This window comes from Pygocentrus nattereri, chromosome 14 (assembly GCF_015220715.1).
Source record: "Pygocentrus nattereri isolate fPygNat1 chromosome 14, fPygNat1.pri, whole genome shotgun sequence".
Lineage (NCBI taxonomy): Eukaryota > Metazoa > Chordata > Actinopteri > Characiformes > Serrasalmidae > Pygocentrus > Pygocentrus nattereri.
This window is the reverse complement of record NC_051224.1, coordinates 9,240,682-9,260,206: the sequence shown is the minus strand read 5'-3', so window position 1 is coordinate 9,260,206 and position 19,525 is coordinate 9,240,682. Positions and strand designations below refer to the sequence as shown.

Sequence of the window (19,525 nt, the reverse complement as noted above, 5' to 3'; positions counted from 1 at the left end):
GATGAGCTCAGATCAGTGAATTGGAGACAAAGAATTGTTTACAATTTATACATTTTCCTATTCAGCTCTCACATGTTTGGTGTCTAAAGTTTACTTCTTGACTTTTGTACTAGTACAACAAGGGGCTAATGTGGCTAACAAGTAATGGAAGCTTATACTAACCTATCACTGTGGAAACTACAAGCCTAAAGCACTTGCCTCAAACTGCAATGAGCTGAGCGTTTTGACATGATATGACACACATATATACATATATGTATGTATATATTTGAATGTTTATTCATTTGTTTATTTAATTATATTTATTAATATAAGCCTTTTAATGTGTTTGAGTGAAACATTAAAAAAGCCTTTTCATTAAGACAAAGGATAATGAAACAATCATTAAAAAACAGTTAACAACCAGCATCCTCAACAACACATGATGGTTGGTTGTCCATGGCACGGATTCCATTGTCCATTGTTTTCAGTCACTGTTTCTACTTCTATGTGTTACATTGTTTTTGGTAAAAAAAAAAAAAAGGTCTGCCTTTTTTTAAAGCCATTTTCAGCTGAAAATTTGCATCCATAACTTGAATATATACTTCAGGCACCTGGGCAAAACATCTATCAAAAGACATATGTAGGGTTAGGCCAAATACACGTTGACTAAAGGATGAGCACCAATGGATGTCAGTGGAGCTTTAGGAGTGTGTAGTGTTGATAACACTCCCACATGTCAAAGACCAAAAATATTGTGGTAACTGAAGCATACCTTAATTATACTATAATCTGCTATACAGTTAGTAGACATTTTTAGCATGCTAACCAGCATGGTATGCAGAAGGATTTTAATAAATATAGCTTAACAGACTTAAAGCAGGGAATGACATTCCTGGTTCTCTCTATAGAGAATTGGCATCACATGGTTGTGACATACTGGACACTTGAAAAACATTCTTTGCTAAATTGACAAGAGCAATAGGGGAACATTGATATAAATCTATACAGGGGATTTTGACTGGATTTAGAAGGATTTTTTTTCCAGATCTATTGTCAGCATTGTTATTTATAAGCCTCCACTGGGTACTTGCGAATGGAGAGATGGACTCAGGGATCAACGTATTGTCATAATGCACTTGAACTGTTGATCAAAAGGTCTGCATCACTGAACCGTCTAATTGACTTAATCGTCTTCTTTGAAAAACTTCACCATGTTATGTTTTTTTTTTTTTTAATATACTCACTGAGAATCTTTCTGAAAGGGTAGACAAACTAATACTGACCTTTATTAAGCAGGTACGTCCACTTGAATCTCAACTACAATCGCAGACTTTTCAACATTACTCCTAAGGACACTACCTTTGTGCATGGTTACTTTATAGGAGAAGCTGGTAAATGATGGTATGCCACCTGGCTCTTACATTCGGAGCTGTCCTACTAAGCATACTGCCCAGGCCTGGTCCCAGACAGTCATCGCCAGAATTTAAGCAGTGATCACACGCACCTAATCTTCCCTGATCCTACAAAATGAGGCCTGCCATGTCAGGCCCCAGAGCCCAATAATCTACCGTTCTTAACCATCATTGCTTTTTAATGGGCTGGCTCTGAGATTAGAATTGAAAACATTTAGAGGTGACACAATAGAGCTATAGATAGATATTTCAAGAACAAAATCAACATTGTTCACCACCCAAGGTGGCTTTGGGCCCATAATAGATCCCAACCCAAATATGGCCCAGGTTTAATACAGGAGGGGAAAAAAAAAGGAACTCTTATAAAAACTGTCAAAGTCTAGTTGGTGCGTCTGCAGAGGTTAAGAGAAGCTAGGGTTTTAGTTGGCCACATTGCTTTTTGACTTTTTGACTGAAACATAGTGTATATTACGCAAACACTGAGGGCCTCAGGTCCTTGTGGAAAAAAAGTGCAAGAGCACATTTTTGATTCTTGGTTTGACTGGCGTGCAGCACCAAGGTAAGAATCATCTGTCTTTGGTTTTTCACCTGTACATTTTACTTTGTATTACTAATGGTTTTCAAGTTTATATCATTGTGTTGTTGTATTTGAATCTGATTCACATCACTGCTGTGATGTTGCATTGCAATTAATCACTGTATAGTAGTAAATGCAAAAAGATTTTTCCTCATATTCCAGCATTAGAAAATGAGTGATGCTGAGATGGAGATATTTGGGGTCGCTGCCCCATACCTGCGCAAGTCAGAACGGGAGAGGATCGCGGCCCAGAACAAACCTTTTGATGCCAAAACATCCTGCTTTGTGGCTGACCCTAAAGTTGAGTATGTAAGGGGCAAAATCAAAAGCCAAGATGCAACTAAAGTGACAGTGGAGACAGAAGATGGGAGGGTGAGTGAAGATGGTTTGTTCAGATCTTCTTCAGCTTTATTGCAACTGAAAACACTCAGAGACTCCTTGGTTTGTTTAATTAAGTTTTCTCACCTTCCTATTGGTTTGATAAAATGTATGTAAAATGTATGTATTTTATTATATAATCTACCTGCCTTCCTTCTGCAGCTAACGGGAAACAACTTGGTAATAGTTATAAAACCAGCTGCTCCCAAAAATCCACCCATAGCTAGTTTTTCAATAGTTCTTTCCACGTTCAGGATACTTTGTCAGAAGGGGGTTTTACTTGTCTTTAAACTAAAAAATCTCACACTTGAAACAGCATCACTGCACCATGTGAGTAAGCATGTTTACAACTGATGTAGCTAGCAGTGTTTACATTTTTCATTTTGAACAAAATGCCCCTTTGAGAAAAAACTATACTGATCATTTTGACAGTGACTATTGTTTAACCCCATGAACCTAGAGGTGGACAATATGACAATATTTTATTGTTATTATCATAAAAAATGGGATGCTCTGATATGTCGCCTGATCCACAGCATACTTTATTACATAGACAACATAATTGGTCCTGTTTAATTTACTGCAGTGCAGTGTGTAATTGACCAATACAAAGTTTTTTTCTTCAATTTGTTCTTGAAAGATCTCAAGAAAAAGTCTACATCAGATTCATGACGTGTTTTTAAACAGTAGATCTGTTCACGCCTTTGTGCTCTTGAGTGTGTGTAGGTTCTATTCTTACCTAAGAATACATTTCAAATAAGAAACCACTGATGAATATCAGCTGAGAAAAGTGGGTTTTAAGAAGAAGTTTGTGTACAATCACAAAGTTCATACTGAAGCCATGCACATTCAGTTCAGCCTTTAAATGTCATCTGAGCAAGTCAGGATCAGATTTATTCCTCAGTGGTTGTATGTATTTTTGACAGGCCGTCACGGTCAAGCCGGATGATGTTCGTCCCATGAATCCTCCAAAGTTTGATAAGATCGAGGACATGGCCATGCTGACCCACCTCCATGAACCAGCTGTGCTGTTCAACCTGAAAGAGCGCTATGAAGCCTGGATGATTTACGTATGACTGCACAGTGACTCATAATACTACATTTAACACAAAGATAGTCGTGTCCTAACAGAATTCACCTTTTACAGTTTTAGAATCAGTACGTTCCCTTGATCTTTTCTAAACAGAAGAAAGCATTCGCCATTTCCAAACAACAATATTTTATGATTTTTGAAAGAGGTTTCAAATGCAGACTCTTTGCAGACCTACTCTGGGCTGTTCTGTGTGACTGTAAACCCCTACAAGTGGCTCCCAGTCTACAACCCTGAGGTGATAAATGGATACCGTGGAAAGAAACGTCAGGAGGTTCCTCCTCATATTTTCTCCATCTCAGACAATGCCTATCAGTACATGCTTACAGGTAACATGATCTTAGCCTTTTGCCTTGAAGAGAATATGGCTCGTGACCACATGGATTCATTAGGATTCATTTTTTCCTTGTGGCTCTCTTGCAGACCGAGAAAACCAGTCTATCCTCATCACGTATGTATGACAGAATGCAGATTTGCATGACAGTTTTGAACAGTGAGATTTATTTAGACTGGAGGTTTTCAGAAATGCAGTGCTGCGCTCTTTAATATTTAACAGTGGAGAATCTGGTGCTGGGAAGACCGTGAACACTAAGCGTGTCATCCAATACTTTGCGACAATCGCATCTGTTGGAGACAAGAAAAAAGAGCAGGCGTCTGGAAAAATGCAGGTGAAGCTCTGTGTTTGCTCTGCTAAAGCTAGTGATAAACCCACAGTCAAACACTGTCCTTGTTTTTAATTGCTTTGCATATGCAGGGCACCCTGGAAGATCAAATCATCCAGGCCAACCCTCTGCTGGAGGCTTTTGGGAATGCCAAGACTGTAAGGAATGATAATTCCTCCCGCTTTGTGAGTTGATTCTTGATTTGTTAGGAATGCTAAGGCATGTCTAGAGATTGAAAAGCTCTATGGTCGATGAAAACATATTATTAACATATAATATATGCACTGTACTGTTTGAAAGTCAGAGACCACCTTTCATTTATTTCATTTCCAATCAAAAAGACAGTTATTCATTTTTTCAGGGATATTTTTACGCACCTCCAAAATTCAGTCTTAGAAGCTGGTTGTGTTTTCTGCTTTTCGCAGTCCATGTAATCTAAACACATTCAGTGATGTTGAGGTCTGGACTCTGGGGTGACCAGTCCATTGTTCTGAGAACACCAGCAGCTTCTTGATTTGCAAATTTTCTTCTTTTTTTGTCTATTGTGAATTTCCCCGCTGTGGGACTAATAAAGGATTATCTTATCTTATCTATTTCCATTCCTCAGTAACCGCTTCTTGACCGCTACACATCCTTTCAGACTCACTGTGTTAAGCTGCCTTCTGAAATTGGAAGGATGGACAGAAGCACCTGTGGATTTTTAAAATCTGAATCAAGAGTGAAGCTTGATTTCCTCCTCTCTCTCAAAGATGAGAGCTATGAGTACTGTTTATCTGATGGTAACGTTTTTAATGCTCTGCCGGGTCTTGCACAGCCATTAGATGTCCTGTCTGTAGCTTTTGATCATTTTTTTGGAACTCCGTTTTTGAAAACTCTTGTTTTTTCACAAATTTTCCTTTAACTGGAATGGGAAGATTATTTTATATCTAATCTCTTCATATCTCCTGACAAATGAATAACTTTTACTTATTGGCCATTTTGATTGGAAATGAAGTAAAGGTTTATGATATATGATGTATTTTGTGTTTTACAAAATCTATATACACGTTAAACATTATATTGATGTTATGAAAGAGTAGTAAAAATGTTTTTCTTGTCGCTAATTGTAGGGTAAATTCATCAGAATCCACTTTGGAACAAAGGGGAAGCTGGCCTCAGCTGATATTGAAACTTGTGAGTTTGCTTGTATACAGAACTAGAGTGCACTTTTTAAAAGTACTTCTGTTTATTTTAATGAATGCATAAAAATGACTTGCTCATAGTCATTCTGAGTGATTTGATGAGAAATGTTGCACTGTATAGAAACGTGCCATTTTGGAAAAAAAAAACAGTGATTGTGATGTCTACAACACAATGTAGCCATTATTTTTACTATCCAAAATGACCAGAGAACATATGTGACGTTGATGTTGGTAAAACAGTGTTAAATGTGACCACAATAAATTTCTTTCAGCGTTATTTTGCCCTGATCCACGACTAGATTAAAACAATGTTTATGGCAAAACCTTCTCAAAACTGTCATAAAACAGTGAGTTCTGTGAGGGATCCGTCAGAGGCATGAAATGCTCCAGATGTCTGGTTCCTATCGCCACCACTGTGAACACTTCTGACTCGCTTAAGTTTCTGTAGAACAGAGCATTTCACGCCAAACCATTCTGAGTGACGTTGTTTAAATCTTGATCATTTATGCATTTTGAACAATCCATAGAATTCTCCTTTAACCTTTAAGTCTCTCCTCCTCAGACCTTCTGGAGAAGTCCAGGGTGACGTTTCAGCTCCCTGCAGAGAGGAGCTACCACATCTTTTATCAGATTCTGTCCAATAGGAAGCCAGATCTAATTGGTCAGTGCCTAAATTGCTCACTTAAGATTGTGAATAATTGAAGCCACCTTACACTAGGCTGTATTATTTGTTGTTCACAGAGATGTTGCTGATCACCACCAATCCATATGACTACCCTTTCATCAGTCAGGGGGAGATCACAGTGCAAAGCATTAATGACACAGAAGAGCTCATGGCAACTGACGTGAGATTACACTTACCTTCAGTCATTCAAAACAACACAGTCGTGAAGGTGACATACATGCAATGCTGATTATTGTTTGATTCCTTTTGATGAGACAGAATGCCATTGACATCCTTGGCTTCAACTCTGAGGAGAAAGTTGGCATCTACAAGCTGACTGGAGCAGTGATGCATCATGGGAATATGAGGTTTAAGCAGAAGCAGCGTGAGGAGCAGGCCGAGCCTGACGGCACTGAGGGTAAGACCATTTCTTAATGAATTTTCACTTGTAGAGGTACTGTAGAGGTACTGTACACCCTTCAATTATTTAATATCTAGTCAAATCGGAAATCAAATATATTTTTCAATTTCAGGAAAATCCAGAGATTTTCAGAGTCCCATTTTGTCTATAACTTTTAATTATTTTTTAACTCCGGTAAATTTTTTCTCCCTTATTTTCTTTTGACTTTGATATATCAAAACTTTGTTATGTCTAATGTCCTAGGAAATATCTCATGAAAAATTAATGTCTTGTACTTAATGGCCATTTTGAGCAAAAATGAAATAAAAGAAGGAAAGTCTCTGACTTTTTCACAGTACTATAACTCAAGGTTCTTGTTCTGACACTGTAGCTTTGCATAGTCCAATGGAAAAAACCTGCTTTATAAATATAATTATTTTAACAGTGGCTGACAAAGTCGCTTACCTGATGGGCCTGAACTCTGCTGATTTGCTGAAAGCTCTTTGCTACCCCAGAGTGAAGGTTGGAAATGAGTATGTCACCAAAGGACAGACTGTTCAACAGGTAACTGCATTTCCACAGTCCAACTCATAAGAAAGACACTGTAAAAAAAAAACCTGATAAAGAGTTTTGTGGTTTTGTGTTTTATAGGTGAATAATTCAATGGGCGCCCTGTCAAAAGCTGTATATGAGAAGTTGTTCCTATGGATGGTAATCAGAATAAATCAACAGCTGGACACAAAATTACCCAGGCAACACTTTATTGGAGTGTTAGACATAGCTGGGTTTGAGATATTTGAGGTAAGATTTGACCTACTTTTGCTGGGTAAGCTTGAGTGTGTTGCAACACATATATATATATATATATATATATATATATATATATATATATATATATATATATATATATATATATATATATATATTATAATCTCAGATGAACAGCCTCGAGCAGTTGTGCATCAACTTCACCAATGAGAAACTGCAACAGTTTTTCAACCATCACATGTTTGTGCTGGAACAAGAGGAGTACAAGAAAGAGGGAATCGAATGGGAGTTCATAGACTTTGGAATGGACCTGGCTGCCTGCATTGAGCTTATTGAGAAGGCATGTCATAAACCCTTTTTTGCACCATACTGCTGTAATGTTTGTTTTATAACTAATGTATTATAAAGAACATTATTCTTCTGTATTACAGCCAATGGGCATCTTCTCCATACTTGAAGAAGAATGTATGTTTCCTAAGGCGACAGACAGTTCCTTCAAGAATAAGCTTTATGACCAACACCTGGGCAAGAACAGTATTTTCCAGAAGCCCAAGCCTACTAAAGGCAGGACTGAAGCACACTTCTCCTTAGTTCACTATGCTGGTACAGTGGATTACAATATTGCTGGATGGCTGGAGAAGAACAAAGACCCACTTAATGACACAGTGGTTCAGCTGTATCAGAAAGCTGCAGTAAAGCTGTTGTGCAACCTTTTTGCCACTTATGCATCAGCTGACGGTAAGTCCACAGTGGTTCTAAGTAGAGGATGCATGATGATTGGCATCGGACAGATGTTTAGGTATTTTAAAGTGAAAATTAATATTATATTTGTTGTATCCCAGAAGACCATAGCATTTAGGCAAAACCGACCTTATGCATTTTACAGATTTTTTTTTCTGAATTTGTAACCCATCAGAAATAAACATATTTCTATGTAGTGCTTATTCAGTTGGATGTAGTCTCAATTTGTAGAGTAATATTTATGTTTCAGCAGTGGAATCAGCATGGGTAGATATGTACATGGAAAATGTCAGAAGTCAATAATGACCCACAGTTCTTATATTGGTGTGTTCTCTCTCTTCAGCTGAAACCAGTGGAATCAAAAAGGGAGGAAAGAGGAAAGGCTCCTCTTTCCAAACTGTCTCTGCACTTTTCAGAGTAAAGAACATTTCTATAACTGAAAGGATGATGAATCCTGTGATTATAACATTTGAAGTGATTACTAATTATGTTTCCCCCAGGAAAATCTCAACAAGCTAATGGCTAACCTCAGGTCCACACATCCTCATTTCGTGCGTTGCATCATTCCAAATGAGACCAAGAGACCAGGTAAAAGAGAATTGCTCAAAAACATCTTAAATATAATTTGGATTACACTTTATAGGTCAGTTAATCGGACAGAGATTAATCCTAGTCCTGGACAGTTAAGAGTCTTCGCTCAAAATGCTGTCTTTAGATTAAAATGGTGTTGGGAAACATCACATGTCCAAACTTTTGACTGGTTGTGTACAAATAAATATATAAAAATGCATAGATTTTGTTTTTTTTTCCAGGGGCTATGGATCATCACCTTGTTCTCCACCAGCTGCGCTGTAATGGAGTACTAGAGGGAATCAGAATCTGCAGAAAGGGCTTTCCCAGCAGAATCCTGTACGGAGACTTTAAACAGAGGTATGTGTATTTTTCATTCTCTTATCTGATCAATGCTAAAAAAAAAACCCACTCATGCATTACGTGCATGAAGAGTTCTGTGGTCTGTCTTTACAAAAGGTACAGGATCCTAAATGCAAGTGCGATTCCTGAAGGACAGTTCATTGATAGCAAAAAGGCATCAGAAAAACTACTGTCATCCATCGATGTGGACCATGCACAATATAAATTTGGATACACTAAGGTAATTACATTAGCTGTGACCATATAATGTACTGACCTGTAACTGCTGCATGAATCACTAGCACTTTCATTTTCTTAGTTTATGACATCTGACATCTTCAGGTTGTGTTCTCATCTGCCTCAGGTGTTCTTTAAGGCTGGTCTGTTGGGTCTTCTGGAGGAGATGAGAGATGAACGGCTGGCAGTGCTAATGACCCGCATCCAAGCTGTCTCCAGGGGTTACGTTGCTAGACTTGAATTCAAGGAGATGACAAAGAAGAGGTTTGAACATAAGCCCACTTGAGTGAAGGCCTGTTGGACAGTCGACTGTCTAAAATGTTGATATACTGTATGTGATGTAATACGTGGTAACGTGTTTGATTGCCTTGGTAGAGTTTAACTTACTGCTATACTATCATGCAGGGAGTCCATCTACATAATACAGTACAACATCCGCTCATTCATGAATGTCAAAAATTGGCCGTGGATGAGGCTTTTCTTCAAGATGAAGCCACTCCTGCGTAGTGCTGAGGCAGAGAAGGAGATGCAGACAATGAAAGAGGAGTTTGCTAGAATGAAGGAGGAATTTGAGAAATCAGAAGCCAGGAGGAAGGAGCTAGAGGAGAAAATGGTCGTTCTTGTCCAAGAAAAGAACGACCTCTACCTTCAGATACAAGCAGTATGTTGACATCTTGATAAAATAAGGTTTCCAATAAATTTTCTGATTAGAAATTCCAAATAAATTCCATATATATAGCAAAGCCTTCTCAAATCAACAGGAACGTGAGAATCTGTCCGATGCAGAGGAGAGGTATGAAGGTATGATAAAGAGTAAGATCCACTTGGAGGCCAAAGTGAAGGAGTTCTCAGAGAGGATAGAGGAGGAAGAGGAAATCAATGCAGAGATTACAGCCAGGAAAAGGAAGCTAGAGGATGAGTGCTCTGAGCTCAAAAAAGACATTGATGACCTGGAGCTCACCATAGCCAAGGTGGAGAAGGAGAAGCATGCCACAGAAAACAAGGTGAGACCTTTTCTCAAGCACAAACTTTAGCTCATATGTCTTTGTTCCTTTGTATGCTGCTTACAAGACAATGTAACTGTAACCCAGGTGAAGAACTTAACAGAGGAAGTCAGCACCCTGGAGGAAGCTCTTCTAAAGTGTTCTAAAGAAACTAAAGCCCTCCAAGAGGTTCATCAGCAAACTCTAGATGATCTTCAAGCCGAGGAAGACAAAGTCAACACTCTAACCAAGATTAAACTAAAGCTAGAACAACAAGTAGATGATGTAAGTGCCTCTTAGAAAAGCAAATGTTGATGTAAAAGATATGACAAGTGAAACAGTATGGTGTCATTTTTTTATTTTATTATAAGCTCTCAAAGCAAAAAGCAGTAATAAAGGACATGGATGTTTTGCAGCTTGAGGGGTCCCTGGAGCAGGAAAAGAAGTTGAGAGCAGATCTGGACAGGGGCAAAAGAAAACTGGAGGGGGACTTGAAGCTTTCTCTGGAAAATATAATGGACCTGGAGAATGAGAGGCAGCAAATGGAGGAACGGCTTAAGAAGTATGGCAGTCTGCTAGTGCTCAATCTGTTGCTGATAGAACGTTTGAAATATGGCGTAAAAGTCTGAGATCAACCTTCATTTGTTTAATTTCCAGTCAAAATCACTATTAAGTATAAGTTATTAATTCATTTCAGTTATTTAGATATTTCTGAAGAAATAAGACAATCCACTTGTACAAGGAAAGGAAAAATAAAGGTAAATGAGTTTTAAAAAAAACCAAAGACTTTTCAGAACTGAGTTCAAAAATGAAAAGTTGTAGAGAAAAGTGGCCTCCTAAGCATCATGCAAGACCTGGTGCTCCACCAAAACTGATAACGCTAGATAAACAGTGCTTAAAGCTTTCAGCTTTGAGAGAGGGGAGAAAATCAGGCTCCACTCTTGCTTCAGATCTGAAAAATATGCTTCTGTCCATCCTTCCACTGTGAGAAGACAACAGAACACTATGACTCTGAAAGACCTGAAAGCAAGTCTCCTGAAAAGAATGGAAGCTGTAATAAAGGCAAAGGGTGGAAATAGTAAATACTGAAAAAAAATCACCTTATATTTATTTGTTGAGGCCTCTATTTAATTTTCGGTTAAACAGTTTTCTGCTATTTTTTTCTGATGCTGAAAAATAAATGTACTTGTATTTAATGGCCATTTTGATTGGAAATTGAATAAATGACTTTTGCACAGTACTGTAGATCTAAAAAAAAGCAATTTTTCTGATGCATTTTCTACACAGTCTATACAGTCTGTACACATTTACACATGTTTTGCTTTGTGCATAATTATTGTATCATATGCAATTTGGCAGGAAAGACTTTGAATTTAGCCATCTGCAAAGTAAAATAGAGGATGAGCAAATCCTAAGCACCCAGCTTCAAAAGAAGATAAAGGAACTTCAGGTATGTTTGAATGTAGTGATACAAAAACAATGGAATTACCTTCATGTCTTTTTGGGATTACTTTCTGATGACGCACCAAATATCGAAATGTAGGCTCGAATAGAAGAGCTTGAGGAGGAAGCTGAGGCTGAGCGTGCTGCCAGAGCTAAGGTGGAGAAGCAAAGATCTGACCTCACCAGGGAACTTGAGGAGATCAGTGAGCGGCTGGAAGAAGCTGGGGGAGCCACTGCAGCTCAGATTGAGATGAACAAGAAAAGGGAGGCTGAGTTCCAGAAGCTGCGGCGTGATCTTGAAGAGTCCACCCTGCAGCATGAGTCCATCGCTGCCACTCTCCGCAAGAAACAAGCTGACAGTGTGGCTGAACTTGGGGAGCAGATCGACAACCTACAGAGAGTGAAGCAGAAGCTAGAGAAAGAGAAAAGTGAGCTAAAGATGGAGATCGATGACTTGGCTAGCAATATGGAGAGTGTTTTAAAAGTGAAGGTAGGAAATTCTTCTTCATTGTCCATTACAGTAATTCTCGATTATGAGCACCTTAATAATCATGCTTACCCCTGTTATTAATTCAGGCTTCCTTTGAGAAGCAGTGCCGCAATCTTGAGGACCAGAATCATGAATACAAAACAAAAGCAGAAGAGGCCACAAGGGCCCTAAATGACTACACTACCCACAGTGCACGGCTGCAAACTGAAAATGGTTTGATTTTATGTCATTTCTAACATTATATATGTGGATGCCCACCATAAAAAAGTGCATACAGTGCTGTGCAAAGTCAGAGACTACCCATTCATTTATTCAATTTCCGGTAAAATGGACATTAAGTACAAGTTATTAATTTCAGTGTCAGAAAAAAAGTATAATATTAAATCTGTCAGTATTTAATTTGTCCAGTCTACCTTTGTGCACTCTGCTTCACTTGAACTGTTTCATCCTTACTAAGAAAAAACAATCAGTTACATTATGTTCTCCTTTAAAGAGACAACATTCAAACAAACAGCTACCCAAACATACCTTAGCTGTTTTGCAAATGTCTTTCTCATGTGCAACCAAAATGGCTAAAGGAGATATTTTGAGCACATTAAATACAAGATAATGCATGGACATATAAGAGATGAAAGTCAAAGGAACATAAGCAAAAAAAAAAAATTGAAAAAAATTGAAAAAGGAATTGTCTGAAATGCAAAATGCTGCAGTTCAAAACATTATTAAAGGACTACCAGTAACAGTGTAAGAGCAACAAAACTGTCGCCAACAGATAAACAGTACTTAAAGTTGTAATGTTCGAAAGAAATCAAGATCCGCTCCTGCTTTTTGCTTCAGATCTGAAAAATCTGCACTTGTTTCTGTCCATCCTTCCTCTGTGAAAAGATAACTAAACACTATGGGTCTCAACGGATGTGTAGTTGTCATTACTGAGAAAAGAAAATTTGTCCTAGAGCACAGAAATTTGCATTAGAGCACAGAAACTGGGCAGAGCTCAGACCTCAGTATCTCTTAATGTGCTTGGGATTACTAGGAGTGTGAGAAGCGGGAAGTGCAACCAACGTCTAGGACTGAACTTTGAAATGTTTTTTTTTTGTTAAATTTGTTTTTTTCTGCTGTTTTCCTCACACTAAAAAATGAATTAATTGTACTCCGTGGCTGTTTCGATTTGATATTAAACAAATGAAATGGTGGTCTCTGACTTTTTACACAGTACTACTAATGCGTTGCTAATGGCCACTATTCTCCTTGAATAGGTGAGCTCACTCGTCATCTTGAAGAAAAAGAAATGACTATTTCTCAACTTAATAGAGTGAAAATGGTAGGTACTCAACAAATTGAAGAACTGAAGAGACTTCTGGAAGAGGAAATTAAGGTGACCATATTTCCTACTGTGAAAAACAGCTACAAGTTTCTTATGCTGTTGCACTTGTGCACTCACTTGCCATAATCTTTAGGCCAAGAATGCCCTGGCCCATTCTCTGCAGTCAGCTCGTCATGACTGTGATTTGCTGAGGGAGCAGTTTGAGGAAGAGCAAGAGACCAAGGCTGAACTGCAGCGTGGAATGTCCAAGGCCAACAGCGAGGTGGCTCAGTGGAGAACCAAATATGAGACCGATGCCATCCAGCGCACTGAGGAACTTGAGGAGGCCAAGTACAAGCTCTTTTGAGACTCTGTTATGTTTTAAGACAATAAAACACTGTACATTCTTTCCTTTAATATGGCTTTAAATGTATACATTAAAGGAAGAGACTTGCTCAGCGCCTTCAGGACTCTGAAGAGCTAATAGAAGCTGTGAATGCAAAATGTGCCTCTCTGGAGAAGACCAAACAGAGACTCCAAGCAGAGGTGGAAGACCTTATGGTGGAAATAGAGAGGGCTAATGCTGCCAATGCAACTTTAGACAAGAAGCAGAGGAACTTTGATAAAGTATGCATTTTGATGCTAAGGTGTGGATCTGTCATAAGTTTGTGTAGGTTACCTGATTGAGTAGTATGTCGTTTGCCTACCAGGTTCTCACAGAATGGAAACAGAAATATGAGGAGAGTCAATCAGAACTTGAGGGCTCACAAAGGGAGTCCAGGTCTCTGAGCACCGAACTTTTCAAACTTAAAAACTCGTATGAAGAAGCTTTGGATCACCTGGAGAACATGAAAAGAGAGAACAAGAACATTCAGCGTATGTAGCAGCTATGCTAGCCTGCATTTGCTATTCTGAAAGCCTGGATAGATGTATAATTCATAAGTAATGGCCTTTTAAACTTTCTTTCAGAGGAAGTCACAGATCTTTCTGAACAGCTAGGGCAATCTGCAAAGACTATCCATGAGCTTGAAAAAGCAGTTAAACAAGCTGAGCAGGACAAAATGGATGTTCAGACTGCTCTAGAGGAGGCGGAGGTACAGTTCTTTTCCAATCCGGTAGAAGAATCTGCTTTTTCATTCAGCAAAATTAAGAGAAAATTACTCATGGTTTCTTGTTTTTTCTAGTCCTCTCTTGAGCATGAGGAGGCAAAGATCCTTCACATTCAGCTGGAGCTCAACCAGGTGAAGTCAGAAGTAGACAGAAAAGTGGCTGAGAAAGATGAAGAGATTGACCAATTGAAGAGGAACCACCAGAGAACGGTGGACATGCTCCAGAGTACCTTGGACTCAGAGACCCGCAGCAGGAATGAAGCCATGCGTCTGAAGAAAAAGATGGATGGAGACCTAAATGAGATGGAGATCCAGCTAGGCCATGCCAATCGCCAAGCAGCTGAGGCCAGCAAGCAGCTCCGCAACGTGCAGACTCAGCTCAAGGTACACACTGTTCATTTCCACTCCTCAGTAACTGTTAACATATGTCTGCACTGCAGGTGTCTTCTTTCTTTGGCTGTTCCAGGACACTCAGGTGCATCTGGATAATGCCCTCCATGGGCAAGAGGACCTGAGGGAGCAACTGGCCATGACTGAGCGCAGGAACACTTTGCTGACAGCTGAGATTGAAGAGATGAGAGCGGCACTGGAGCAGTCTGAGAGAGGCAGGAAGATGGCAGAGCAGGAGCTGGTGGACATGAGCGAGCGGACGCAGCTTCTTCACGCTCAGGTAGATGTCCAAACTAGAACTTTAATCAGGTGTGATTTTTGATCCAAACAAACCTTCAGTATCACCATCAGTAACTTGCTATGTATTGACACCTCATTAGATCATTCCAGTATTTGATAATATCAAGTCAAGACTTGTCTGAATGCGACCAAATCCACTTTGAATAGTCGTGTCCTTTCAAGTTCAGACAGACATTTCATGCTGTAGTTTGGACACCAGACGTTCAAATTAACCAGCGATGCTTGTTCTATACACTCTGTTCACTGAGCATCTAATGATTTTTCCTATAGACAACAAGTCTAATCAGCACAAAGAAAAAGATGGAGTCAGACATCACAAACCTGCAGGCCGAGGTTGAAGACACAATTCAGGTGGCGAGGAATGCAGACGAAAAAGCCAAGAAGGCTATTACAGATGTAAGTCAGTAGATAGATTTTTTTTGGAAACTACATAAAAGGCTTGAATAGTTCTGTTCTGGAACTGTACTGATGAAAGTGTCTGTTGTTTTATAGGCTGCCATGATGGCAGAGGAGCTAAAGAAGGAGCAGGACACCAGCGCTCATCTGGAAAGGATGAAGAAGAACCTGGAGGCCACAGTCAAAGACCTACAGCAACGTCTGGATGAAGCTGAACAAATTGCTATGAAAGGCGGAAAGAAAGAGCTTCAAAAACTAGAGACAAGAGTAAGAGCCACAGTGCAGGATTTGTCTTCGAAGACATGATTTGTCAATAGAAGAATTAAGGAAATAGGAATTTTGCATATTTTTCAAAATGTATGCATACGTAAATCATTAAGATGCAAACAGTCATTCGGAGTGGTTTAAAGTGAAATGTTCACGTTCTAGAAAAATGTATAGAGCCAGAATTGTTTACAGTAGTGGCAATAAGAGCCAGACATCTGAAGCATTTAAAGAAAATGGTTACTTAAAATGGTTACAGATAATGCCTGATGCCTGGCACAGGTTTATGACAGTTTTGAGAGAAGGGTTTTGGCCTGAAGTGCACTTTTTTATCTCTTCATGGTGGAGAGGTATATGCAGCATGTTATAAGGTAAATGTGTCCAGAGTACTCAAAGTAAACTTCATTATTATTATTTTTTTTTATTTACCACAATTCTGCAGTATTTACAGACATGTAGGCTCACTGTTCATTTTTGAAAGTAAATAAAATGGCTATATTTGTGTTGTAGATGTTACAGCCCCTGGTTCGTATAACCACCATTGTAAAAAAATCTGAGAATGGCACCTTTTACATGAAACCCATCTGAATGACTTCATCTCATTAGCTGAAATGTTTATGAATGCTGATTAATGAATTCAAATGTGATGCCAATGATACAGGTCAGAGAGCTGGAGAATGAGCTGGAGGCAGAACAGAAACGTGGTGCAGAAACCATGAAAGGAGTAAGGAAATATGAAAGGAAAATCAAGGAGCTTACATACCAGGTAAGAGAGCAATCCGTGCTACTGATGTTACATCTTTAAACTTACTCATTAGTTTTATATGTAGCTATTGAGTAGTTTACAGTTGTAACTGAATAGAAACGGTATAATTTTAACCAGTAATATCCCCACTTACACACACACAGTCACACATCATCGTCTTCCGTAATTCATGTAGACTTTAAGGAATGCCACTTTAGTATTTTTAGTTTGGGACATTAGTTTTGGAGGCTTGACTGATGGAAAAACTTCATCTACTAAATTGCAGTCTGAGGAGGACAAGAAGAATGTAACCAGACTGCAAGATTTAGTGAACAAGCTGCAACTTAAAGTAAAGACTTACAAGCGACAGTGTGAAGAGGCGGTAAGTAAAATATTAAGTTATAAGTCCCCTTTTCGTTATAGTTTGCTTTCATATCACTGTTGAAAATTGTTATCCATCATCTTTTGATGTTGTTACATCTCATAAATCCCACAAACAGGAGGAGCAAACAAATGTCCACATGGCTAAGTTCAGGAAACTGCAGCATGAGCTGGAGGAGGCAGAGGAGAGAGCTGACATAGCAGAGTCTCAGGTCAACAAGCTAAGAGTGAAGAGCCGAGAGATTGGTGGAAAAGGAGAGTAGCTAAATTGTGTGTCATAGTGATCTTCAGCAAGCATGGACTTTTCTTATAAAGTAACAATTTATAAGAATTCGTACATTTATGATATTACCTCTAAAGCACTTACACTACAGTGCGATTGTTTGGAATCACTTCTCACAAGTTATTTGCCTGAAGATTTAACTGCTTAGGAAATATGAGACCTTCTGAATATTTATTTTATTATAATTTGGTTCTTGATGGCATACACATTCTGAATCATCTGAGAATCTTTTAGCGCTCTGTTCATCATAGTGGACCCATTTACTCTTTTTTCAGTGTATTAGAACAATTTTGTACATTTATCTGCAATGTCCAAAGAAAATACAGTAGAATTTCATGTATGTTTTAAAATGTCCTGGCTGTTGAATTTACTAAAGGAATTTATCTAAATGCAACTCATTGTCACTGTTTCATAGTTTAGGAATGCAGTGCATCATGTACAAAGACTTCTTGTATGTTTTGTGTGCTACAGTTTTATAAACCTTTAAAGTATGCTTCTCTTATTACTGCGTTTTTACAATACAAGAACACAGCTGTGTACCTGTTTAATAACTGGGGTAAATGTACATGAAGCTACCTCAGAGATATATGGGCAAATTCAACGTTTCAACGCTCCTGATCAAATTATATGTTGTGCTCTCTTTCTTTTCTTTAGGAAGAGGAATAGATCTATTCAGAAGTTCTTTACACGATTATGTTATGCTTACATGGTTCTTGGAATGGTAAAGTAGTTCAGATTGATGGAGAATGTGTTGTATATAGTTCTATACAGCACCAAAAAGGGGTTTTGTATTGTTAGAAGCTTGAAATTTTAACAATAGAAGAATCCTTTTTTGGTGCTGTATAGAACTATTTTAAAAAGGTTCCATTTAGAACATATATAAACATTCTCCATCAATCTGAAGAACTATCCCTCCATGCAAATAACCATTTAAGCTTGAAATGGCTCGGTATAACACTTTTGGTTTTAAATAGAACCATTGTTTTGCTAAAGAACCCTTGAAGAACTGCCTTTTTTAAAAGTGTACCCTTCAAATGTTTTAGGCAGTAGCCTTGTTTTTTTTGTAAGAAACTTGTTTATGGTTTCTCCATTTTAGCTTTGATAACTTTATTCATGTGACTAGAATTTGAGAGCAGTTACTGCCAAATATCAATCTACATTTCTGCTTAAGATGTTAACAAAGTCATTCAGAGTGTTGTGGTGTGAAATGCTCCGTTCTGTAGAAACTACTGACTCAGAATTGTTCACAGTGTTGGTGATAGGAACCAGATGTCCACCACTAACAGCTCCCTCCCAGTAAGTTTTTACACAAAGTAGTTATGAATACCCTGCTTGATACCCGAGACATTGTTTTATGATAGTATATGATAACGTTTTGGCCTAAAATGTCTTGTTAATCTATTCATTTTAATCCATTCATGGTGGAAGGGTACATGCAGGGTGCTCTAAGGGAAAATAGTCCCCAAAGAAAACATATTTTTTCTGATTTTTCACTAGTTCACCATTATCAACGATACATTTGAAAACTCGTCTACTCGTGACACGTGTAGGTTCACTGGTGGTTTTGGATAGTGAATAAAATGGCTATATTTGTGTTGTAGACATGGTGACCCCTGGTTCCTATCAAGATCACTGTGAAGAAATCTGTTGGTAACCATTTCATATCACGCCACCCTTAGTGGCTCTGTTCACATCTTAACCACTAAGTTCACATCTTAACCACTATGCAGAAATTTTTAAATATCGGTGAAGTTGCCCTTTTACCAAAGGTTGTATTAGTGAGTATAAAAAGCTATGTGAACATTCTGTGCGATTAACAGTTAATAAACAATATTTATTGTGTGTTTGTTGATTTAGTTGATGCAGAGACATACTGTCTTACACCCAGTTAATGCCGCTCCTTAGTGTTCAGTGACGGCGAGTAGCCAGCAGAGGGCTCACTTACTTCAGTCAGCTGCAAATCCCAATTCTGAATAGAGGTGGCCATGAATACTGAAATTGTCGTCATAAGTGAAGTTTTTTATTTTTCAGACAGCTCTAAGGTAAGCTAGACGTCACCTGTGATGCACTACAGTCCCCAGCATGCACTGCAACATATTGTGCATTCTGACCCCCAGCAACAATCTCTGGGCCAACAATCACACAAAAAGAAAGCATGCCTTGTGTCAAGTTCAAGCAAATAGTTTATTAAAAAACTACCTAAAAACATTTTTTTAAATTTATAATTATTTTTAAATAAGTACTAAGTGTCTACTTTGCTGTTGTTGTTTTGCTATATTTTGAATAAATCATGGCCCATTCGGGTCTTGGCCAAATGTTAAGTACATAGATTTGCTGGGATTTTTTAATACGATCCTTTTAGTGGTTGAGTTTAACACCTCTGCTCTACGCTTTTGCAAATGCCATTTTCTTTAAAAGACTGAAGTAAGATAGC

General features: G+C 38.4%; 1 protein-coding gene across 1 annotated transcript; it reads left to right on the top strand.

Moving 5' to 3' along the window:
* The first annotated feature begins 1,873 nt into the window (after positions 1 to 1,873).
* On the top strand, positions 1,874 to 17,747 carry LOC108412660 (myosin-4-like). Its single transcript, XM_017684787.1, has 39 exons — positions 1,874 to 1,953; positions 2,134 to 2,343; positions 3,276 to 3,419; positions 3,612 to 3,768; positions 3,863 to 3,890; positions 3,996 to 4,107; positions 4,194 to 4,286; positions 5,211 to 5,274; positions 5,845 to 5,943; positions 6,024 to 6,127; positions 6,226 to 6,364; positions 6,792 to 6,910; positions 6,998 to 7,147; positions 7,284 to 7,454; positions 7,546 to 7,852; positions 8,199 to 8,272; positions 8,356 to 8,443; positions 8,668 to 8,785; positions 8,885 to 9,008; positions 9,132 to 9,268; positions 9,410 to 9,665; positions 9,766 to 10,008; positions 10,096 to 10,272; positions 10,404 to 10,549; positions 11,347 to 11,437; positions 11,531 to 11,920; positions 12,007 to 12,133; positions 13,177 to 13,295; positions 13,378 to 13,574; positions 13,667 to 13,850; positions 13,934 to 14,099; positions 14,193 to 14,317; positions 14,408 to 14,716; positions 14,799 to 15,002; positions 15,293 to 15,418; positions 15,515 to 15,685; positions 16,344 to 16,448; positions 16,714 to 16,809; positions 16,928 to 17,747. Exons 2-39 carry the CDS (start codon positions 2,143 to 2,145, stop codon positions 17,069 to 17,071), a joined length of 5,805 nt encoding a protein of 1,934 aa, XP_017540276.1. The 5' UTR covers positions 1,874 to 1,953; positions 2,134 to 2,142; the 3' UTR covers positions 17,072 to 17,747.
* The last annotated feature ends 1,778 nt before the right edge of the window (positions 17,748 to 19,525 follow it).

Coding starts and splice junctions, on each gene's coding strand:
- LOC108412660 (XM_017684787.1), top strand. CDS start 2,143: ATGAGTGATGCTGAGATGGAGATATTTGGGGTCGCTGCCCCATACCTG. Junction 5,275..5,844: donor CTCAGCTGATATTGAAACTT/GTGAGTTTGCTT, acceptor TCTCCTCCTCAG/ACCTTCTGGAGAAGTCCAGG. Junction 10,550..11,346: donor ATGGAGGAACGGCTTAAGAA/GTATGGCAGTCT, acceptor GCAATTTGGCAG/GAAAGACTTTGAATTTAGCC.